At 54.5% G+C, this 16,656-nt stretch overlaps 2 protein-coding genes across 6 annotated transcripts in view; one reads left to right on the top strand and one right to left on the bottom strand.

Moving 5' to 3' along the window:
* DHX38 (DEAH-box helicase 38) overlaps positions 1-8,434 on the top strand; it is a 22,669-nt gene extending 14,235 nt beyond the window's left edge. For both annotated transcript variants that reach the window (XM_087971321.1, XM_087971318.1), the window contains one exon: positions 7,770-8,434. In XM_087971321.1, coding sequence (XP_087827447.1) covers positions 7,770-7,884 — 115 coding nt within the window. In that variant the 3' untranslated portion in view covers positions 7,885-8,434. The remainder of the gene's footprint in view (positions 1-7,769) is intronic.
* PMFBP1 (polyamine modulated factor 1 binding protein 1) overlaps positions 1-15,824 on the bottom strand; it is a 21,191-nt gene extending 5,367 nt beyond the window's left edge. Inside the window, exons 1-7 of one of the 4 annotated variants that reach the window (XM_087971324.1) lie at positions 15,709-15,798; positions 6,749-6,898; positions 1,276-1,443; positions 987-1,196; positions 717-896; positions 282-404; positions 41-161 (exon numbers count right to left, since the gene is read on the bottom strand). In XM_087971324.1, the coding sequence (XP_087827450.1) occupies positions 41-161; positions 282-404; positions 717-896; positions 987-1,196; positions 1,276-1,443; positions 6,749-6,850 (904 nt within the window). In that variant the 5' untranslated portion in view covers positions 6,851-6,898; positions 15,709-15,798. Of the gene's footprint in view, positions 1-40; positions 162-281; positions 405-716; positions 897-986; positions 1,197-1,275; positions 1,444-6,748; positions 6,899-14,966; positions 15,304-15,708 lie in introns of those variants that run through there. The other 3 variants (XM_087971323.1, XM_087971322.1, XM_087971325.1) reach the window with 3 other exon arrangements.
* Between the last annotated feature and the right edge of the window lie 832 nt (positions 15,825-16,656).

Below are 16,656 nucleotides of genomic sequence, written 5' to 3' on the forward strand. Positions count from 1 at the left end.
AAGGGCAGCTGAGGGGACCGGAGCGGGATGGATCCTTTACCTTTCAAGGTCCTGCTGTTCTGCTCAGCTTCCCTTGCCAGTTGCAGCTTCAGTTCTTGCACCAGAGCCTGGTACGCCTCCGCCTGCTGCTGCAAACCCACCTCTCCTGCCTGCTGTAGCTTCTAGGCAAGCCCAACCGAGGCAAACGGAGGTAGGTTTTTGCTCCTGTTGTGGCAGGTTCCTCCCCCCACCCACCCCGCCCGCTTGCTCCAGCTGACCAGCACTATCGGTACAAGACCCACCTGATGGAGCATTGCCTGGCTGACCATCTGCTTTCTGTGCTTTGTGTTTGAGCAGCTGTGAGTCAACTTGTAGGATGCAAACTCTCGGCGCAGGCTAGCCACGGCTTCCTTTTGCTGCAGCAGCTGAGACAGAGCCCATCTCAGGAGCCTCCTCCTCCTCCTCCTCCTCCTCTCAGGAGGCACAACCAGCCTATTGCATATGTCAGCTTCCCACCAGACAAGGCAAACCCCGTCCCGTACTCAGCAGCCAAAGCTGGGTGCAAATAAGACACTCACAGGAGATCAGGCTACTGTGGGACACAGGACAAGCACCGCTGAGATTTCTGTGAGAAAGCCAGGATTCAAATCCTTGGCCCTTTTACCACCACAGACTTGAAAGTTTGACACCTGCTGCAGTTCCCCCCACGGAAGGAAAGGCGCTGTGGCCAGACTCACCTTGCTGTGGCTGGCTGCCAATTGTTCCTGCAGCTCCTGGGCGGTCTGGTCTTGCTGGCCTGTGAGCTGCATGTCCCAGCCAATCTCCCGAGCACCGAGCTGCCCAAGGCTGTTCTCTGCTTGGCCGCTGCTCCAAGGATTGTCCGGCTTCTCTGCCCGCCTGGCAGCCTTCCTCCTGGCCTACAGGGAAGCAGCTTAAGGTGAGGATGGTGACAGAAAGGCCTCAGCTTCTCACCACCACTAGGGGAGGACTTGACTAGCGATGATCACCTCTTCTTGCAGATGATGCACCTGACGCTCTAGTCCACCAGCTCGGCCCAGAGCAGCTTGGTATTTCTTCTTGTAGAGATCCAAGCTACTTTCCAGAATATGGACAGAAGCCTCTGCTTGCGTCAACTGCTCCCTCATGTGCTGGTGCCACTCGATTTGAAGAGCACGTTCCCTTTCCTGCTCCTGGGTCACTGCCTTAGACTGTCGGAGCTGTAGAGTATACAGAGGCAGAGGAAATAAGGGGCTGCCCTGGCACCTGGGGGAGGTAGAAGGGAGTTCTGAAACTCACCTGGGCCTTGAGAGCCTGGCACTCCTGGAGCAGCATCTCCAGGGTCTGATGCTGTCCTTCTAGCCCGCATTTCAGGCTTTGCATCCAGCCTAGGCGTCCATCCCTCTTGTACTGAAGCTGCTCCACAGCTACCTGCAACTGCTCTGGCAGGGCAGCTTTGCTTGGACTCTGTGGAAATAGCACCACCCAGAGATCAAGATGAGGAGCCTCTTGCCTCTCGAGTGAGAGGGAGAGAGTACCAAAGTTCCTCCTTCCTGTGCAACAAGAAGAGCTCCCACCATGGCATCACCTTCTCCCCAACTGGCTGAAAATCGTCTGAATTCACAGCTGCAAGCCGACCATGCAGGGCTGCAGAGGCTATCTGGAGAAAGGGAGGAGGAGGAGGAGGAACGTTTGCCCAATGGATGTAAATCTGACAAGGAAAACCAAGGGCCTCTCCCAAAGTCCAGCATAACGTCCATCCAAATAATAATACAGTCCTGAATAAAGGTATGGAACAAACCCAAACGCACAGCAGAACTGTCAGCCTGTTGGAAATCACAAGCCAGCGAAGACTCGGGTGCGGGTCCCGCGGCTCAGACAATCTTGCAAATCAGAGGGGGGGCCCTGAGAGTCACCTGAGGGCTAGAGGCAAAAATGGGGGCACCGCTTAGATATTCTGCTTACGTGCATGGAGGGGATGGACGTGGTGCCCCCCTCCCTCATTCCATGGCTCTGACTGTCATGGTCCTCGGGAAACCATGTCTGATTTGGCAGCTTCTGGGCTTTGATTCCTATGGCATCACTCTGCTGTGCAGAGATTTGTAACCAACTTTCCTACATAATGTGGCACCTTTCCTGGCATTAAACCCAGGTAAGCTGCAGTCCCCTTACTTGGGAGGCCCAAGTGGGGCTTCCCTTGGCCCTAATCCAGGAGGTAGAGGCTTGCCATTTTTGTGCTGTAAGCTCCTCAGTGTCAGAGGTGGGTGGCGAATGAATGAATGAATGAAACACCACCCGAGCAGCCTCTGGAGGAAGGGTTTTTCAGGCCTGGCTAAGTGGCAAGGACACTGAAGCAGCACTTGCTGGTGGAACTTAGGACAATGACTTCCGATGACTTCACTGTTGCTGAAGGAGGAGGAGACACTCTTCTCAAGATCTAGTAGGTCCTTCTGGTTTCTGGAAAATCTTTCTGAAACAAACAAAACCTGGCCTGAAACCAGCCCAGGGTTTTGCTCAAAAACAAGCCTCAAGAAGGAACCATACGCCATTTTATGACTGGCAAGATCCCTCTGAAATACTCCACCCCTGAGGCTCTTTGCTGCCTGAAAGGCACAGGCCTTAACAACATTCATCTCCAACATCATTAAAATGTTTCCTGGAAAATTAATTGAGATACTCATTAAAAATAAATTAAGAAAAATGTGTTGTAGAGTGCTTGCTCTGAGCTCATAAATCACAGCTCAAAGCTTTGGGTGGCTGTGCAGACAATTAATGTGAGCTAATTTGTTTTACCCTGACTCTGAAAATGAGAAAGCAGACAGAAAGCTTAGATTAGGCCTGTCTGTTGGGCACTAGTCAGAATGCATATTTTAGGACAGAACAGGAACATTGTGGGATATCAAAAGCCAGCCAGGTTTCTGTCTCAGAGGCCCTGACAAGCTGGGTGTCCATATCAAGGAATGGGCAGAATTCTTCCCCCTTTGCAAACTGTCCTCACCTTCGCACTTCGCTGGCAGGAGACCTGCAAAACTAGCAGCATGTTGGCTGGAGAAAAGTGCCATAGAGCATCCTTACCGAATAACGTGGGTTGGAAGGAACCTTGGAGGTCTTCTAGCCCAACCCCCTGCTGAAGTAGGAGACCTTATAGCATGCCAGACAAATGGCTGTCCAAGCTCTTCTTGAAAAGGTCCAGTGATGCAGCACCCACCACTTCTGGAGATTAATTGTTCTCATTGTCAAGACATTTCTCCTTGGTTCTAGGCTGCTTCTCTCCTTGGTAAGCCTCCACCCCTTGTTTCTTGTCTTGCCTTCAGGTGCTTTGGAGAATAGGTTGACCCCACCCTCCTCTGTGACAGCCCCTCTAGTCCTTCTCTCTGTTAGACATACCCAGGTCCTGCAACCGTTCATCCTGAAGTTTAGCCTCCAGGCCCCTAATCCTCTTGGTTGCTGTTCCCTGCACTCTTTCTAGTCTGAAGATCTTTTTTGTACCAAAACCGTCTGCAGTAGCATTCCAAGCGTGGTCTCACCAAAGCAGCCTAAAGCAGCGCTATCCCCCCCACGTGAGCTTGATGCTACCTGTCCATTGATGCAGCCTAGGGCTCGGCTGCTTCCAGCTGGGAGGAGAGCAGGAGAGGAGGTACCAGGGAGAAGCCGGGTGGAGTTGCCATGTGTGGCAGCGGAAGGACTGCTGGCCAGGGATGCCTTCCCAGAAGGGACGTGGCTACATGGCCTGCATAAGCCCTCTCCCATCTTTGGTTCTGAGCAGAACCAAGCAACCATGAAACCTGGCCAGATCTGCACCATTTGATTGTTTTTCAAAGAGACCTCAGAGACACAATGTCCATTGATCGACTCTTATCCCAGGCGGGAGACCAATGGGGAAAAGCCACTTGCTTGGTTTTGCAAAGAAAGGTCTGTCTGTCTGTCAATCACGGGTGGTACATCGGATGGCCAAATCTCTCACTCGAAGCTTTTCCGGAAAGGAGGCCACAGCGTTGAAGCCTCAGCATCCCTAATAAGCGCCCCCTGGGCAGCCTTCCCAGGGACGCGCAAGGGCTCTGGACCTTCAGCACGCTTCCTGCCTTTACTCTGGCGCTGGGGCAGAGGCCAATCAGCCATGCTGGAGGCCTGCAGCTCTGCAGGAGGGCGGCAGGGGGAGCCCCCGCCTGCGTCTGTGTCTTCTCCCCACTTCCCTCAACGAGCTCCAGTGGAGGGATCCCCAAATGGCAGCTCTGAATAGGCACCTTGATTACTAGGCTTTAAGAGCAACTCACGGCATAGGGACAGCCTGGCAGAAGGCAAATGCATTAAGTGTCTCTTTCAGAGCCCTTAAAACACCTTTCTTCTGTCAAGGACTATCATAATTTGCTCTTTGAGGCTCTTGGAAGGGAAAGGGTGATGCAGTGGGGGAGGCCTTGGGGGACGGCCTCTCGCGAGAGAGGGAGGCACTTATGGGGGCTGCCAGCTTTCCCCGCCTTGGTCAACTCTCAGGGCTGAAATGAAGGGAGGGGGCAGATGCCGCATGAGAACTCGCTTCCTCCAGCTGTCTCCTCAAGACTGCCACAGAGGGTCCTCCAAAAAACAGCTGGAGAAAGGGGAAGGAAGAGAAGGGGAGGGGAGGGGAGGGGAGGGAAGGGAAGGAAGGAAGGAAGAAAGGAAGGAAGGAAGGAAGGAAGGAAGGAAGGAAGGGACTCTCTTGGGGCTATGGGCAGGAGGGCTGTCCAAGCGACAGCCGCTGTGGAGGGTGAGATTTCATCAGTGCAATCTTCTTCCCCTTCCCAAGACCAGGGTTGCTCCCACCATTTCCATCCCCAACTGCATTTCCTCCCTCACTGAGTAAAATCCCCCAATGTGCATCCTGCACACGGCCAGCTCCAGATCAAGTACAAAACCGCCTATTTAACGCAATGGCTGAAGCACTGAAATATCCCAGAAAAGGGCAGGGTAGGAGGGCTGAATTAGTTCTCCCCACACCCAAGGGCTAGCCAGTAGCCAGGAGGGGCAACCATGATATGCACGGCTGGCAGTTGCTTTCTATTGGGAGCCAGACAAATGGAGTGGGTGAGGCCATTAGTGGGACTTCAGACAAAAGCATTTGAACCTCCCTTTCGATTTGTACAGTGACATTTCTATTTTCCTATTTCATTTCCCTCCCCCCCCAACTCCTTCCCTGCCCCTCCCTCCCTGCCAGTACCGAGGCTACAAAAGTGAAGGGCATTTCCCTCTCAAACTCTGAACTGATCTCTTGCATTGGGTGCCTGCTGACTTTCAGGTAGTTTTGGCATAACTGGCCATCTGGATGCCACATTCTCCTTTGCTCAGACAGTTGAAAAACAGGGAGCAGAGATACCAAACGGTCCCCCCCGCAGGGATTCCCTTCCCGATGGATTTACACTGGAACGGGAGGGTTCTGACATTCAGCAATTATATAAGCAGGAGTGTCAAACTCATGTCGTCACGGCAGCGTCACGTAACGTATTGGGACATTTTTCCCCTTCACTAAACCGGGTGCGGGCGGGGCCATCCCGTGACGCATCTGACCCGTGAGTTTAACACCCCTGATCTAAAGCCAAAGGTCAACAGGGAAACTGACAATTCTGTTACTGACTCAGGTCAGCATTAGGAAACCTTTCACAGCCTGAAAAGAGCTCAAACCAAGGCAAGCAAGAGAGTGGCTGGGACAGGTGGGCTCTCCTCAGTGGCAAAGGTGGACGCCAGCAAGAAAGCTGAGAAGGGACCACCCTGGAAGTACTCCCGGGGGTGTGTGTGTGTTTCTAGTCACCCCATTTCTGGGGAGACGTTGTAGTGCGGGACCTAGATGACTAATGTGGCCAGGGATTCCAAAAGAGCAGCAGAATTGTCAGTTCTGCAGGGCCAAAATCGAAACAACAAATTATTGACCGTCAGTATGTCCAGGGATTTACAGAAGAAAGAGAAAATGATGGAGGCCTCTCCTCGGGAACGCCTGGAGGCATCTGCTCCAAAGGAACGGCCAGGTTCAGGTTCTGGAGAGCACAAGCCGAGGCCCCAGGCCAGCAGCCTTCCTCTCTCATCCAAGCAAGCTTCGCTCTAGGAGGGGCCCCACCCTTGCAAGCCGCTGCTTCCTCTGTGCTGCCCTGCAAAGGGGATGGCAGGCATTCTGTGCCCAAGCCCCCCTGCCCACACAGGGTCTCCTGCTAAGGCTCCTTCTGGAGTACCTGCCTGGAGGGCCTGATCCTGCAAATAGCTGCCTCCCGCCCATCAGCTGGGGAAGCAGCCTCTCCTGTCAGAGAGGAGGCCAAGACCCAGAGACTCTAATGGCCCCACCTGGGGAAAGGGTGCTCCCGGCATGGTGGCCGGCTGGGCGGGCCAGGTGGGCAGAAAAACCAGCTCCATGCTCTCTTGCCTAGTCCCAAAGCTGCTTTCCTGGTCTTGCTCACTGCTGCCCTCCTAGTAAGGTAAGAACAAAAAATGAGGGCAGGGAACCACTGCCAAAGAGCTTTCTCTCTTCTCTGCTTTCTCGCAGCAAGACTGGCCTCCAAAGTTACTTGTGAACTGCCTTTAGAGCTGCACAAAAGAAGGGAAGACCCCTTTCCATTCAAGGCAGAGACGCCTGGCAGCCTCCCCCAGTGGGCCCTGGCCGTGGGCTGGTTGGCTTGGTCTGCAAGGCAGCCTTTCTGCTGGAAGGACGGACTCTGCTTTCCAGTCCCGCAGGAGGGAGGAATTTCCCCTACGTTGGGCAACCAAAGAGTTTTTCTCTGCTGCTTTTTGGAGTAGAGAGCAGCTGCCTTACCTGCAGCCAGGTGTCTCCTGACCACACGGTTTGCCCTTCCACCGAATTCCCATGCAGTTCAACTTGCTTCTGTCCCAGCGGATGAGCTCTTTCTATCTCCATATCTGGGCTCCTCTTGCAACGTTTCTGGCTGGGCACCAGTTTTTCAGCCTGAGGAAAGGCAGGAAAAGGTTTATATTAGAAGCCCCAGATTCTTTCTGCCCTTATGTGTTTTGCATAATTCTGTTTACTCAAAAAAGGAACAGCATGATGTATACATATGTACATCTATACTCATTGATTAGGCAGTGTGAGCATTTTTCAGTAGGCCTCGAGGAGAGCTAACGCATGGACACGACTGAGACAAACAAGGACCCCGCGTAGAGAAACAAGCACGCAGAAGCTCCAGGTAACAAGAGGGTAGCAGAGAGAATGTTGCCTGTAAGTTAAAGAACCTGCTCAAAAGGCCTTTATAAAAAGGGGAACCGGACAAGTCCCCAAAGGGCAACCAATGCCAGGAGGAGCTTTTCGGCTTGCAGATGCATCCCCAGCGAGGCCTCACCCTCTCTGGCTTCGCTGACCAGCCACCAGCTGTTCCAGTGGAGAAAGGGTTAAAGGCCAGAGAGCAGCCGAAAGGGGCTGAGCTCCCTCCCCAGAGCGGTGAGTTCATTCTTTCCATCAGAAGCCAATAGTCAGGTTTAACCTATTTAGCAGCCTAATCAGAGATTCCTTAAGGATTTCTCACAGGTTGCTACTTGGCTGGAAATGGCTATTTTCGGCACTGAGCTACCAATCCGAAGAAAGGCCCAGGGATCCTTTGTCTTTCATTTGCGAAGGGCTGCCAAGCAGGGCAGGAGATTAGGGGGGAGGGGGGCAGGGTTTCTGACAGAAAGCATCCCACCCCCGCAGCACCTTGGGGCCGAGCTGTGCTTGGGACAGCCCTTGAAAGCTAGTTCCAGAGGGAGGCGGTTGTGGGCTGCCCTCTTTCCAGACCTGTCAGGCTCTGCCTCCTGCTGAATCCTTCTGCTCGCTGTGCCGACAGGTCCGACTCCTGGCCGGTGAGGGACCCCGAAGAGCCACTAGAGAGTGAAGTGCTCGGCCAGCTAAAAAGCTTTGGACTGGCCCTTCCGACCTGCAGCCTCGGCACCCAGCAGTGAAACGGCCTGCAGGCAGCTCGCCTCTCAAGACACCCGTGCCTGGTGTAGGCGGAGGTTGGCTTTGCATTTTTTTAAATGTAGAAAATGAAATTAAAGGGAAGCATGAAAGGTAAACCCATTTTTGCCTTTTGAAGGACACATCATATTATACATTGCAATGTCCTACCTGTCAATGAATACTTCAGCTTCAACCATAACAACACAAGAGCAAACAATAGATACAAACTCAAAGTAAACGGCACCAAATTTGATTGCAGGAAATACGACTGCAGCAACAGAGTGGTCAATGTCTGGAATACTCTACCTGACTCTGTGGTTTCTTCCCCAAACCCCAAAAACTTTAACCTTAGACTGTCTACTACTGACCTCACCCCTTTCCTAAGAGGTCTGTAGGGGGGCGTGCATAAGCGCACCAACGTGCCTACCGTTTTTTTTATTTTTCTTATATGTATCCATTTCATGTATTCATAACTAGTATGTACTTATAACTGTTATCTTGTAAAGCGATTGACAAACAAAATAAAAAAATAAAAAAATCAGCAAGCCTGAAAGAGTTGGCTAACTTCCTGGCACTACCGCCCTGGCAGAGACCTTTCCAGCAGCTCTGCTTCCCAATCAAGGGACCCCAGGTAGGAACTGCCCACCCACCCCCCGCCTTGCCTCGCTCTCCGCGGCAGAAGGGGGCTCAGGACCCTTCCTCTCGGTGCCTCCCCAAAAGCCCTCGCTCTCCAAAGGGGCTGCAGGGCCATCGTCCTCCCAGCCCTCCCCCATCAACTGGATGGTGCCAACCGGTTGATAGACAGACATCTGTAATTTTTCAGCTTTAAAAAACCATTAATCTGCATGCTAATTACAGTCAAGCTGGCAGGAGGAGGGGAGCAAGAGGGAAGGAGGGAGCGAGGCGCAGAGGGCGGGCGGATGGCAAACTCATTGGCACAATGCCATCCAGTCAGTGGCAACGCCACACTTGCATGTGATAGCAAGAGTGGCTGGGCAGAGGAGCCCGGCATCCTGCATTCAGGCCAACCCAAATGAAGCAGGGGGCTTCCCAGAACTCAGAGCAGGTAGCCCTGGGCACAGGGGCCAGGAAGGTACTCTCGGATTTCTCTGGGCTCCTGAAAGCCCACCCAGGCACCAACAGGACCCCCACCATCAGCCCTACCTTCTTTGGCACCCTGTGCAGCAGAGCCAGCACAACAGAAGACAAAGGCTGCCATCTCTGCCACCTTGGAAACGGCAAGGGAGGAGGGGCAGCCCTGCCCATTTGCCTCAGCATTGGGGCGCCTGGGCACCCGACCCAGTTCCAGCAGGCAGAATGCCAGCAGCTGCCTTCCTCAAAGCACTGCTTCTTTGCCCACCAGAGGTTCATTTCAAGCTGGCACTAAAGAGACAAAGAACCCAAATTTGCACCAAGGCAGCTGATACCGATGGAAAAATGGCGTTAAGTCTCAGGTATGCCACTTTCTCTGACAACGATCAGTGTGCCCAAAGAAAGGCTTCTCCCGCCAGAAAGTCAGCCTTGTGCTCCCTAGAGGAAAAAAGGGTGTTGGGCGAAGGACAGATTGGCAGGAGGAGCACCAGTGTGGACCCGGCCATGAGGACACACGGAGGAGGTATGTACAAGACAGGCACGCCTGGATACCCACTTGCAGGGCAGGTGTTCGTCCTTGTGCAAACATTAATCCCGAGGTGTGTTTGTAAGAGGGGGAGGGTTTCCAGGGGAGATGGGCAGGTGGTTGCCTGTATGGATGCTTGGCTGGAGGATTACAAAAGACAAGTGGATGAAGATAGGCAGGTGGGCGGGTGGGAGAAGCTGGGCTCTCTCCTCCTTCCTCCAGTCCCCTCCTCAGCGCTTCTGCCAAGAGGCTCCTGGAGGAGGGCTTCCCTCACTGCCCTCCAGGGCGCAGGCAGGGCTGCTCGTCTCTATCCCTCCTGCAGTGCAAGGCTTTTCCATCCCTCTCGTGGGCATCATCGCATTAAGTAAGGCAAGCCACTTTGGGAGGGGGAGCCCAGTCACGAGGGAGGCAACAACCCCCTCCCCCTCGATGCCACAAGCGTCCCCTCCCCTTCGGCCCCTGAGCACTGGATAGAGCTCCGTGGCTGCAGCAGGACGTGATCCCAGGGCCAGAGGAAGGTGCCAAGGGGGTCCATGCAGGACCCGTCACCTTCCTTCTTGGCCCTGCTCGGCAACCCCATTTCCCTTCTTCTGCTTGCTTCTCTCTGGCCAAGGCCTGGCCCCAGCGGAGGCTCCTCCCAACCCCAGGGCCTCCTCCACCCCAGAGGTAGGTTGGAGGAGCGGAATTGGCCCTGTCCTGCGCCTGCCCCCCCCCTAAGGAAACGAGGGGCTGAGAACAAAGCCCCCCCCCCCCTTGCTGGAGAGCTTCAGAGAAGGGGGGCTGGGCTGAGCCAAGGCAGCTCCGGGCTTCCTTGGAGGCTTACCCAGAGGTCGCTGTCGCTCTCCTGAAAGCCTCCTCAGCTGCTAAAGCCAGAGGGCTCCACGGGGCACAAAGGCAGCAGCTTTGGGAAGAAGGAAAGGGGAGAGGCCATCTAACCACAGGAATGTGGGCCTCTCCTCTTTCTTCACCCCACATGGGCAGGGAAGAGCTGGCAACCCATAAGATACCTGGGGGGAGACTGTGTCTCCGATAGAGCCAGCCGGTTCCCTCTGAGGCATGGAAGCCAGAGCCCCCCCGGGGGGGGGCTCCCTGCTGGCCTTTGCAAGGGCTCTTCCCTGAGGGGAGTCAGGTGGGGGGAATGGTATCACCTGCTTCCCCCCCGGAAATGTTTGGTTCCATGCAGGCACTAAAAGATCGAAGAGCAGCCTTGGTGGAGAGTGGACCGGCCTGGGCCCACGAGATAGCAGGATAACAGAGTTGGGAGGGACCTTGAAGGTCATCTAGCCCAACCCCCCTACCACTGTGGACAAATGGCTGCCCTATCGCCCCTTATAAACCTTCAGTGATGGAGGGGAGCCATTCCACTCCTGTGGTTGTCCCTGCTGGGACATTTCTCCTTGGTTCTAGGTTGGGTCTCCCTCTAGTCTGACCCAGAAAGGCTCGAGGACACCCAGCATGGCCTCAGGGCCAGCAGAGGGGCCTGCTTGGAGCTCCTTGGCTTCCCTGGGTCCTTTGACGCTTAAATGTTGCGGTCTTCCTGGCTGTTTCTTCTGCCGCTCCATTTAAAACTCCACGCCCCTCCCACAAAACTGCCACCCAGGAGGAGACTGTTGAGAGCAGCGCCTGAAGAGCCCCACGTCCTGTAGCCCGTTTGTTTCTCCCCCTTCCTGGGCAGGCCAAGCCACCCTGCTTCGGGGGCCTGCCTGGAGACGGTGGCCACAGAGCCCCCTCGCCTGCCCCCTTTTGCCGATAAATGGCTCGGAGCACAAGCAGCAACCGTTGGAAGGAATCCAATGAGGCAGGAGAGGTGGAAAACGGGCTGTTTTCTGTCCCCTCCCCGTCCTATCAAAAGCACCGTCTCCGGTTCCTTCCCAGGTCAGGCAGTTCCAAGTCAAGAGCAGAAGGGAGCCTCCCTCTCCACTCGCCTCTGCTCATCACACCTCAGAGCAGCCACTGGTGCCCCACACCAAATTGCACATTTCCTCATTGCACGTTGTGGGATTTTTTAAAACTCCTCTCCATTATCTCAATGGTGTCCAATTTCAACATTTTTCGTCCAAAATTGTGCTCTATGAAGATGAGGAATAAAAAAGGGGGGAAGATAACAGAAAGATAAGAGGGAAAAAGTTCTGCATTCTTCCTTTGTTAAGTACAAAATCCATCCATAATCCAAACACCACACATTTTATTTAAGATAAAAGGTCGGCATCTGGAGTGAAATGGCTTGGCCACGATGCCCCCTCTCCTCAATGGGTCTCTGAAGGACTCCCACCATTACCAACAGAACTCCTCTGGAAGAGCTGTCATCAGAGTTTCAGGTGGATTTATACTGTCTTTATGGTGTCTCTCCTCCTGCTCCTTTCATGGAGGGGTCAGCCCTGACCCACAGCCAACCTCCCTGCTGTTTCCAACAGCTGAACCCCCCAAAGGGAGAAAGCCGGAGTCCACACAAACAGTAGGCGCAAACCAACTACTGAAGTCCACAGCTCAACCTGCCAAGGGCCAGCCAGGCAGACTCTGCTCTAGGCGGGGCCCGGTTCTAGCACAGAAACTGGATTGGATGCAGCTGCTTACGCTCCGAGGGAGCCACGAACAGTTTTCTGAGCAAAAGATGTTTCATTCTACGTTTGTTCATAAAGAATGATATGGAAGGAGAAAAAAGAAATAAAAGGAAATTTCAGTATCCAGAGATTTCCTCTGATGCAAGTGGACCAAGTGGTATCTAGCAGCCAACCCTGCCTTCAATCTTAGGGATTCTCTCCTCTCCTTCACATGCCAACAAAATCAAAATTCAGTACCAGATGTAAACAAAATTACATGTAAGCAACAATGTGCAGTTTTTGTTTAAATATTTGCTTTCACGGAAGCTCCCCTGCCTCGCTGTCATCCCGTTTCCCGACTTTCTGCTCAGGTAACTCTACTCACTGGATTTTACCTACTACAGAAAACACACATGTATTATTGTTGTTAATCAATGGGCAACTTCTCATTTTAACTGCCTTAAATCTTCAGTAAAGATGCACAGCATTTCCAAAGCAAGCCAGAGCAATTTCTTTTGCAGCTCCGGTTCAACCAGCCAGAGGAAAGCAGCAGCTCTCACCTATCAAACACACGCAGAGCCTCTGTAACTCCAGGAACTCATCTTTCCATGGTTTTCAAATCCAACAGCTTCCCCGATCAATTAATCAAATGGCCCAAAGGTTGGGCATTTACTATGAAAGGTGAACTTGCCTTTCCAGCAATAGAGCAGTATCTACTACGACCTCCCTCCCTCCCTCCCTTTGTGTGTTGGTGTCTGGCCCAGGGCCTCCTTCCTCTACCAACTCTCCTTCTCTTCCCTCCCAAGCCACGGAATAGGCCCCCAGCCACCCATTTCCAATTAATGCTACCACTTTCTGGCTTCTTCTCCCTGACCCCATGCAACCCCCTGGGGAGTGACCAATGGGCCTTCCCATGTGGCTGCCCTATAAGAAATCCAAGTAGAAACCTTTCCAAGCCAGCGCAGGAAAAGGCCGCGCCCCTCTTGCCCAGCGGGAGGAGGGGAGGAAAAGAAAAGAGCCTCCTTATCCGTTCTGCTTTGGAGACCAGCAAGGGGCGGTCCTAGTGCTTACCTTCTGTTGCCCTGGCAACACTCTCCTGTCAAATACAGATTATGAAAGCGCGTATTATTTAGCTGCTGCCTCAGTAGCGTTCGGCGTTTCTGAATTCCTTACCAGAAGAGTTAATGAGGCAAATTGGAGGTTTGCCTGTCTGTTCACAAGGGTCCTCCAGGGCCCCTCGACTGGCAGTGGGCTGTTTCACTGATGGTGGGAGGAGCAATTCCTCAACTTCAAGCTGGCCTCCATCCCTGAAGGTGAGCCCACCTCTCCGGCGGGTTCAGAAGCAGGAAGAGGCCTCACTGGGGAGGGCAGGCCACCGCTGGCCCAGGCACCTGCAGCATTGGAGGAGAGCCCTCCCTTGCAATAACCTCTGTGACCACAGACCCAGAACCTCCATCCCTTTGGGAAGAGGTGCCAGCATCCTGCTCCTTGGTTGCCCATCAGTGATCTGACTCCTGCCCTCGCCCACGGTTTCTGGGCACAGCCAGCTGGGGGGAGGGGGGCGCAAAGCCAGGCCTGGGAAGAGTTGCAGCCTCAACCAACCTGTGCTTGAGAGCCTGGACCGGGAACGAGCCCTGCCTCCAGAAGGAGAAAAGCTGACTGCTTCAGGGACGCCATCCAGCCCCCTCCTTCTCTGCCGTCCCCTTCTTCTTTTGCCCTCCGTCATTCCTTCATGTGTTACTGCCTTGTCGTGGCGAAGGGGCTTGCGTAGCTCAATTAAGCTATGAGCTCTGCCGTGCAGGGCCACCCAAGATGGGCAGGTCATAGCAGAGAGCTCTGACAAAATGTGATCCACTGGAGAAAGAAATGGCAATCCACTCCAGTATCTTTGCTATGAAAACCCCATGGACAGGACCAAAAGCCTTTCCTAGGTTTCTTCTATCTGTTTACAATATATATGAATATTATCTTCACTTAAAACATGAAAATAGTTGACATTGAATCAGTCATACTACATAATAAATAAAATACCTATATAAAACGCAGCAGTTTTTTTTTTTTAAATCCCGGGGAAGTTATTAGGGCAGGCAAAAGGCTGGCAAAGAAGATAGACTTATTATTGGGATTAATTTTTAATGGCAACATTCCTCAATGACTGCCTAACCTTTCTCAGGTGCCATGACAAAAAACCTTTTTGTGAATTGAAGGTGGGGGAGGAAGAATCCAAAATTGTCAGTGAGACAGTCCTTTTTGCAAAACATCCAGGATAGTGTGTGTGTGTTGCAAGCCTTGTTCTTCAATACCCCTATTTTATTTATCTTATTTAGAAACTGCTCAATTTGAATAATGCTTCCCAGAAATCCACATTTCAGATTACTGAAAAGATTTCCTTTACTTTTGGGGAAATGGCATTATTCTGATAACCTAGTAAGATTCTTGGAATCTTGGAAAGTAGGACAAAGGTTCTCAAAGGGAAAAGACAGCCAACCAGACAGCAAGGATTGTATGTGATGGAGAGAGAGAGAGAGAAAAGGCTGCCAGTATTTTTAGCACTAAACATTCCTGTCAGATCCTTAATGTAAAGAACTCCCACACCCTGTAGTGCCATCAAGACAGGCAACTCCCTCCCCCCCCTCAGCTCAGCCCCTGTAAGGCAGGTTTCCGCAGTTTTGCCTTCTAGGGCTGCCCTGGGGGACGCTCAGAAGGGCTCAGCCTAGGCAGCAGCTATCGACCGAGGAAGCCAAGCGCAGAGCAGCCAGGCCCACCCGCTTCCGGTCTAAGACAAGCCGCCGTTAAACGTTTCGAGCAAGCAAAGAGCAGAACGCTGCATGTGCAGGGAGGCCAAGGGTGGCCAGGTAGCCAAGGGCACCTGGGGGAAAAGGGTTCAGCTGCGAGTGGGTCACCGAGAAAGACCCGCGGGACCAACCTCCAGCTGAGAAGGGAGTCGCTCCTACCCAGGGCCGCCATCCGAGCCTCCGGGACAGCTATTCGGCACAACTGCAACGGTCAGCGGGATTCCCCTCGCAGTACCAAGGGAAGCGGCGGCCTTTGGGGCAGGCGGCTCCCGGGCCGCCAGCAGAACTCAACCACAGCAGCGCCATTTCCCGGCGAGCGGTTCTAATAAAGGCGGGGAGGCGGCGAAAGGTCCCCTCGTCCACGCCGGTCCCAAGCGGAGCGCACGGCTGTGGCCGCCCCGGGGAGGAAAGGCTGCAGGCCAGAGCTACCTCCTTCCAGCAGAGAAGCCCTTCCGGCCCTCCGGGGACACTGGGCACAGGCAGCGCCTCGGGGGAACCGTTTGCGCCGCCTCCGATGGCCTGTAGGCCAACCACCGCGGAGGCCAAGGGGAGTGGGAAAGAACCGCCGCCGCCTGGCACCCGGCCACCCCGCCTTCAACGGAGGCCTCCAACACCGCCCGCTGGCCCAGGCCGGGCTTGGCCCTGCGTGGCTCCGCTCCCGCGGCGCCAGGAGGGTCCCGGGATGCTGGGGGAGGCGGCCGCGGGAAGAGCACGGAACGCACAAGCGGCCCCAAACCCCGAGGAGCGGCGGGCCCTGAACGGAGCAGCGCCGCTCAGCTTCGCCCACCGAGGAGCAGCCCCAAAGCCGGGCTGGGCAGGAGCGCCGAGGAGAGCTGGGGCGCCCCGGGGCCAGCCGAGCTGGGGGAGGCCTACCTCGCCGCGCCGCCAGCAGCCTCGGCCTTCAGGCGGAGCGAGCGGGCGAGCTCGCGCCACGGGCCCGCCTGGCCGGCGCCCTCGGGCCCTGGCCCCGCCCCCGCCGCAGCCGGCCAATCGGAGCCGCCCGGGAGGTCCGCACTCAACGGCCGGGGCAGAGCAGAGACGCCCGGCTGAGACGCCGCCGGCACCAGCCAATCGGAAAAGGGGGCCCGCCGTTGCCCGGCAGCGGGAGGACGCTTCGGGGCGGGGCCCGCCGCCACGTGGAGCCCTCCGTGCAACTCTACCCGGAAGCGCACCTGGCGGAACCTCCCCCCAATTGGAGCCTCCGGTTTCCCTTCGTGCCGAGCGCCCGGGTCCCTCGGGGGGCGGGGCAGCATCGCCCCGGACAGTGGAGGCGGCATTTGGTCGCCTCTCCCCATGAGCAGCATCGTGGACTTCAGAGAAGCCTCTTCCGGTTCCTTCCCCTCCAAGCAAAAGTCGATGTTTGATCTCCCTGTGCAAATCGGTGCACGGATACCTTTTCTGCTGGGCTGCAAAGGGACATGGCTGCATTGAGGCCCGGAGGCACTCCTGGGTAGGAGTGAAATGTTCTCCCTTGGCCCTGAAGCCCTCTTCTATGCCAATCTGGGAGGCCAGTGACAGGATTGTGTGGAACAGAAACTGAAGGCCATCCTTTAAAAATTGCCTAACACCCCCCCTCCCCCACCAGCTCTGCAGTCACATGGAGCTGTGTCTTTATCCTGCATTGTTGGCTTCAATCTTTTATTTTGAAAGACCTTCTGAAACAATTCTGCCAAGAGTGGGAATGCCAATCTGGTGGAGGGCCAAGGGATAACAAGGAATTGCTATGTTCACACGGGAATTAATGCTTTATTGAATCAACTCATTATCTGGGGTCACACCATGCTCTGAACCATAAACTAAGCAAAGATAACAGGGGCCACT

This window comes from Notechis scutatus, chromosome 9 (assembly GCF_049901735.1).
Source record: "Notechis scutatus isolate UNSWTSFEM ecotype Mainland chromosome 9, rNotScu1.2, whole genome shotgun sequence".
Lineage (NCBI taxonomy): Eukaryota > Metazoa > Chordata > Lepidosauria > Squamata > Elapidae > Notechis > Notechis scutatus.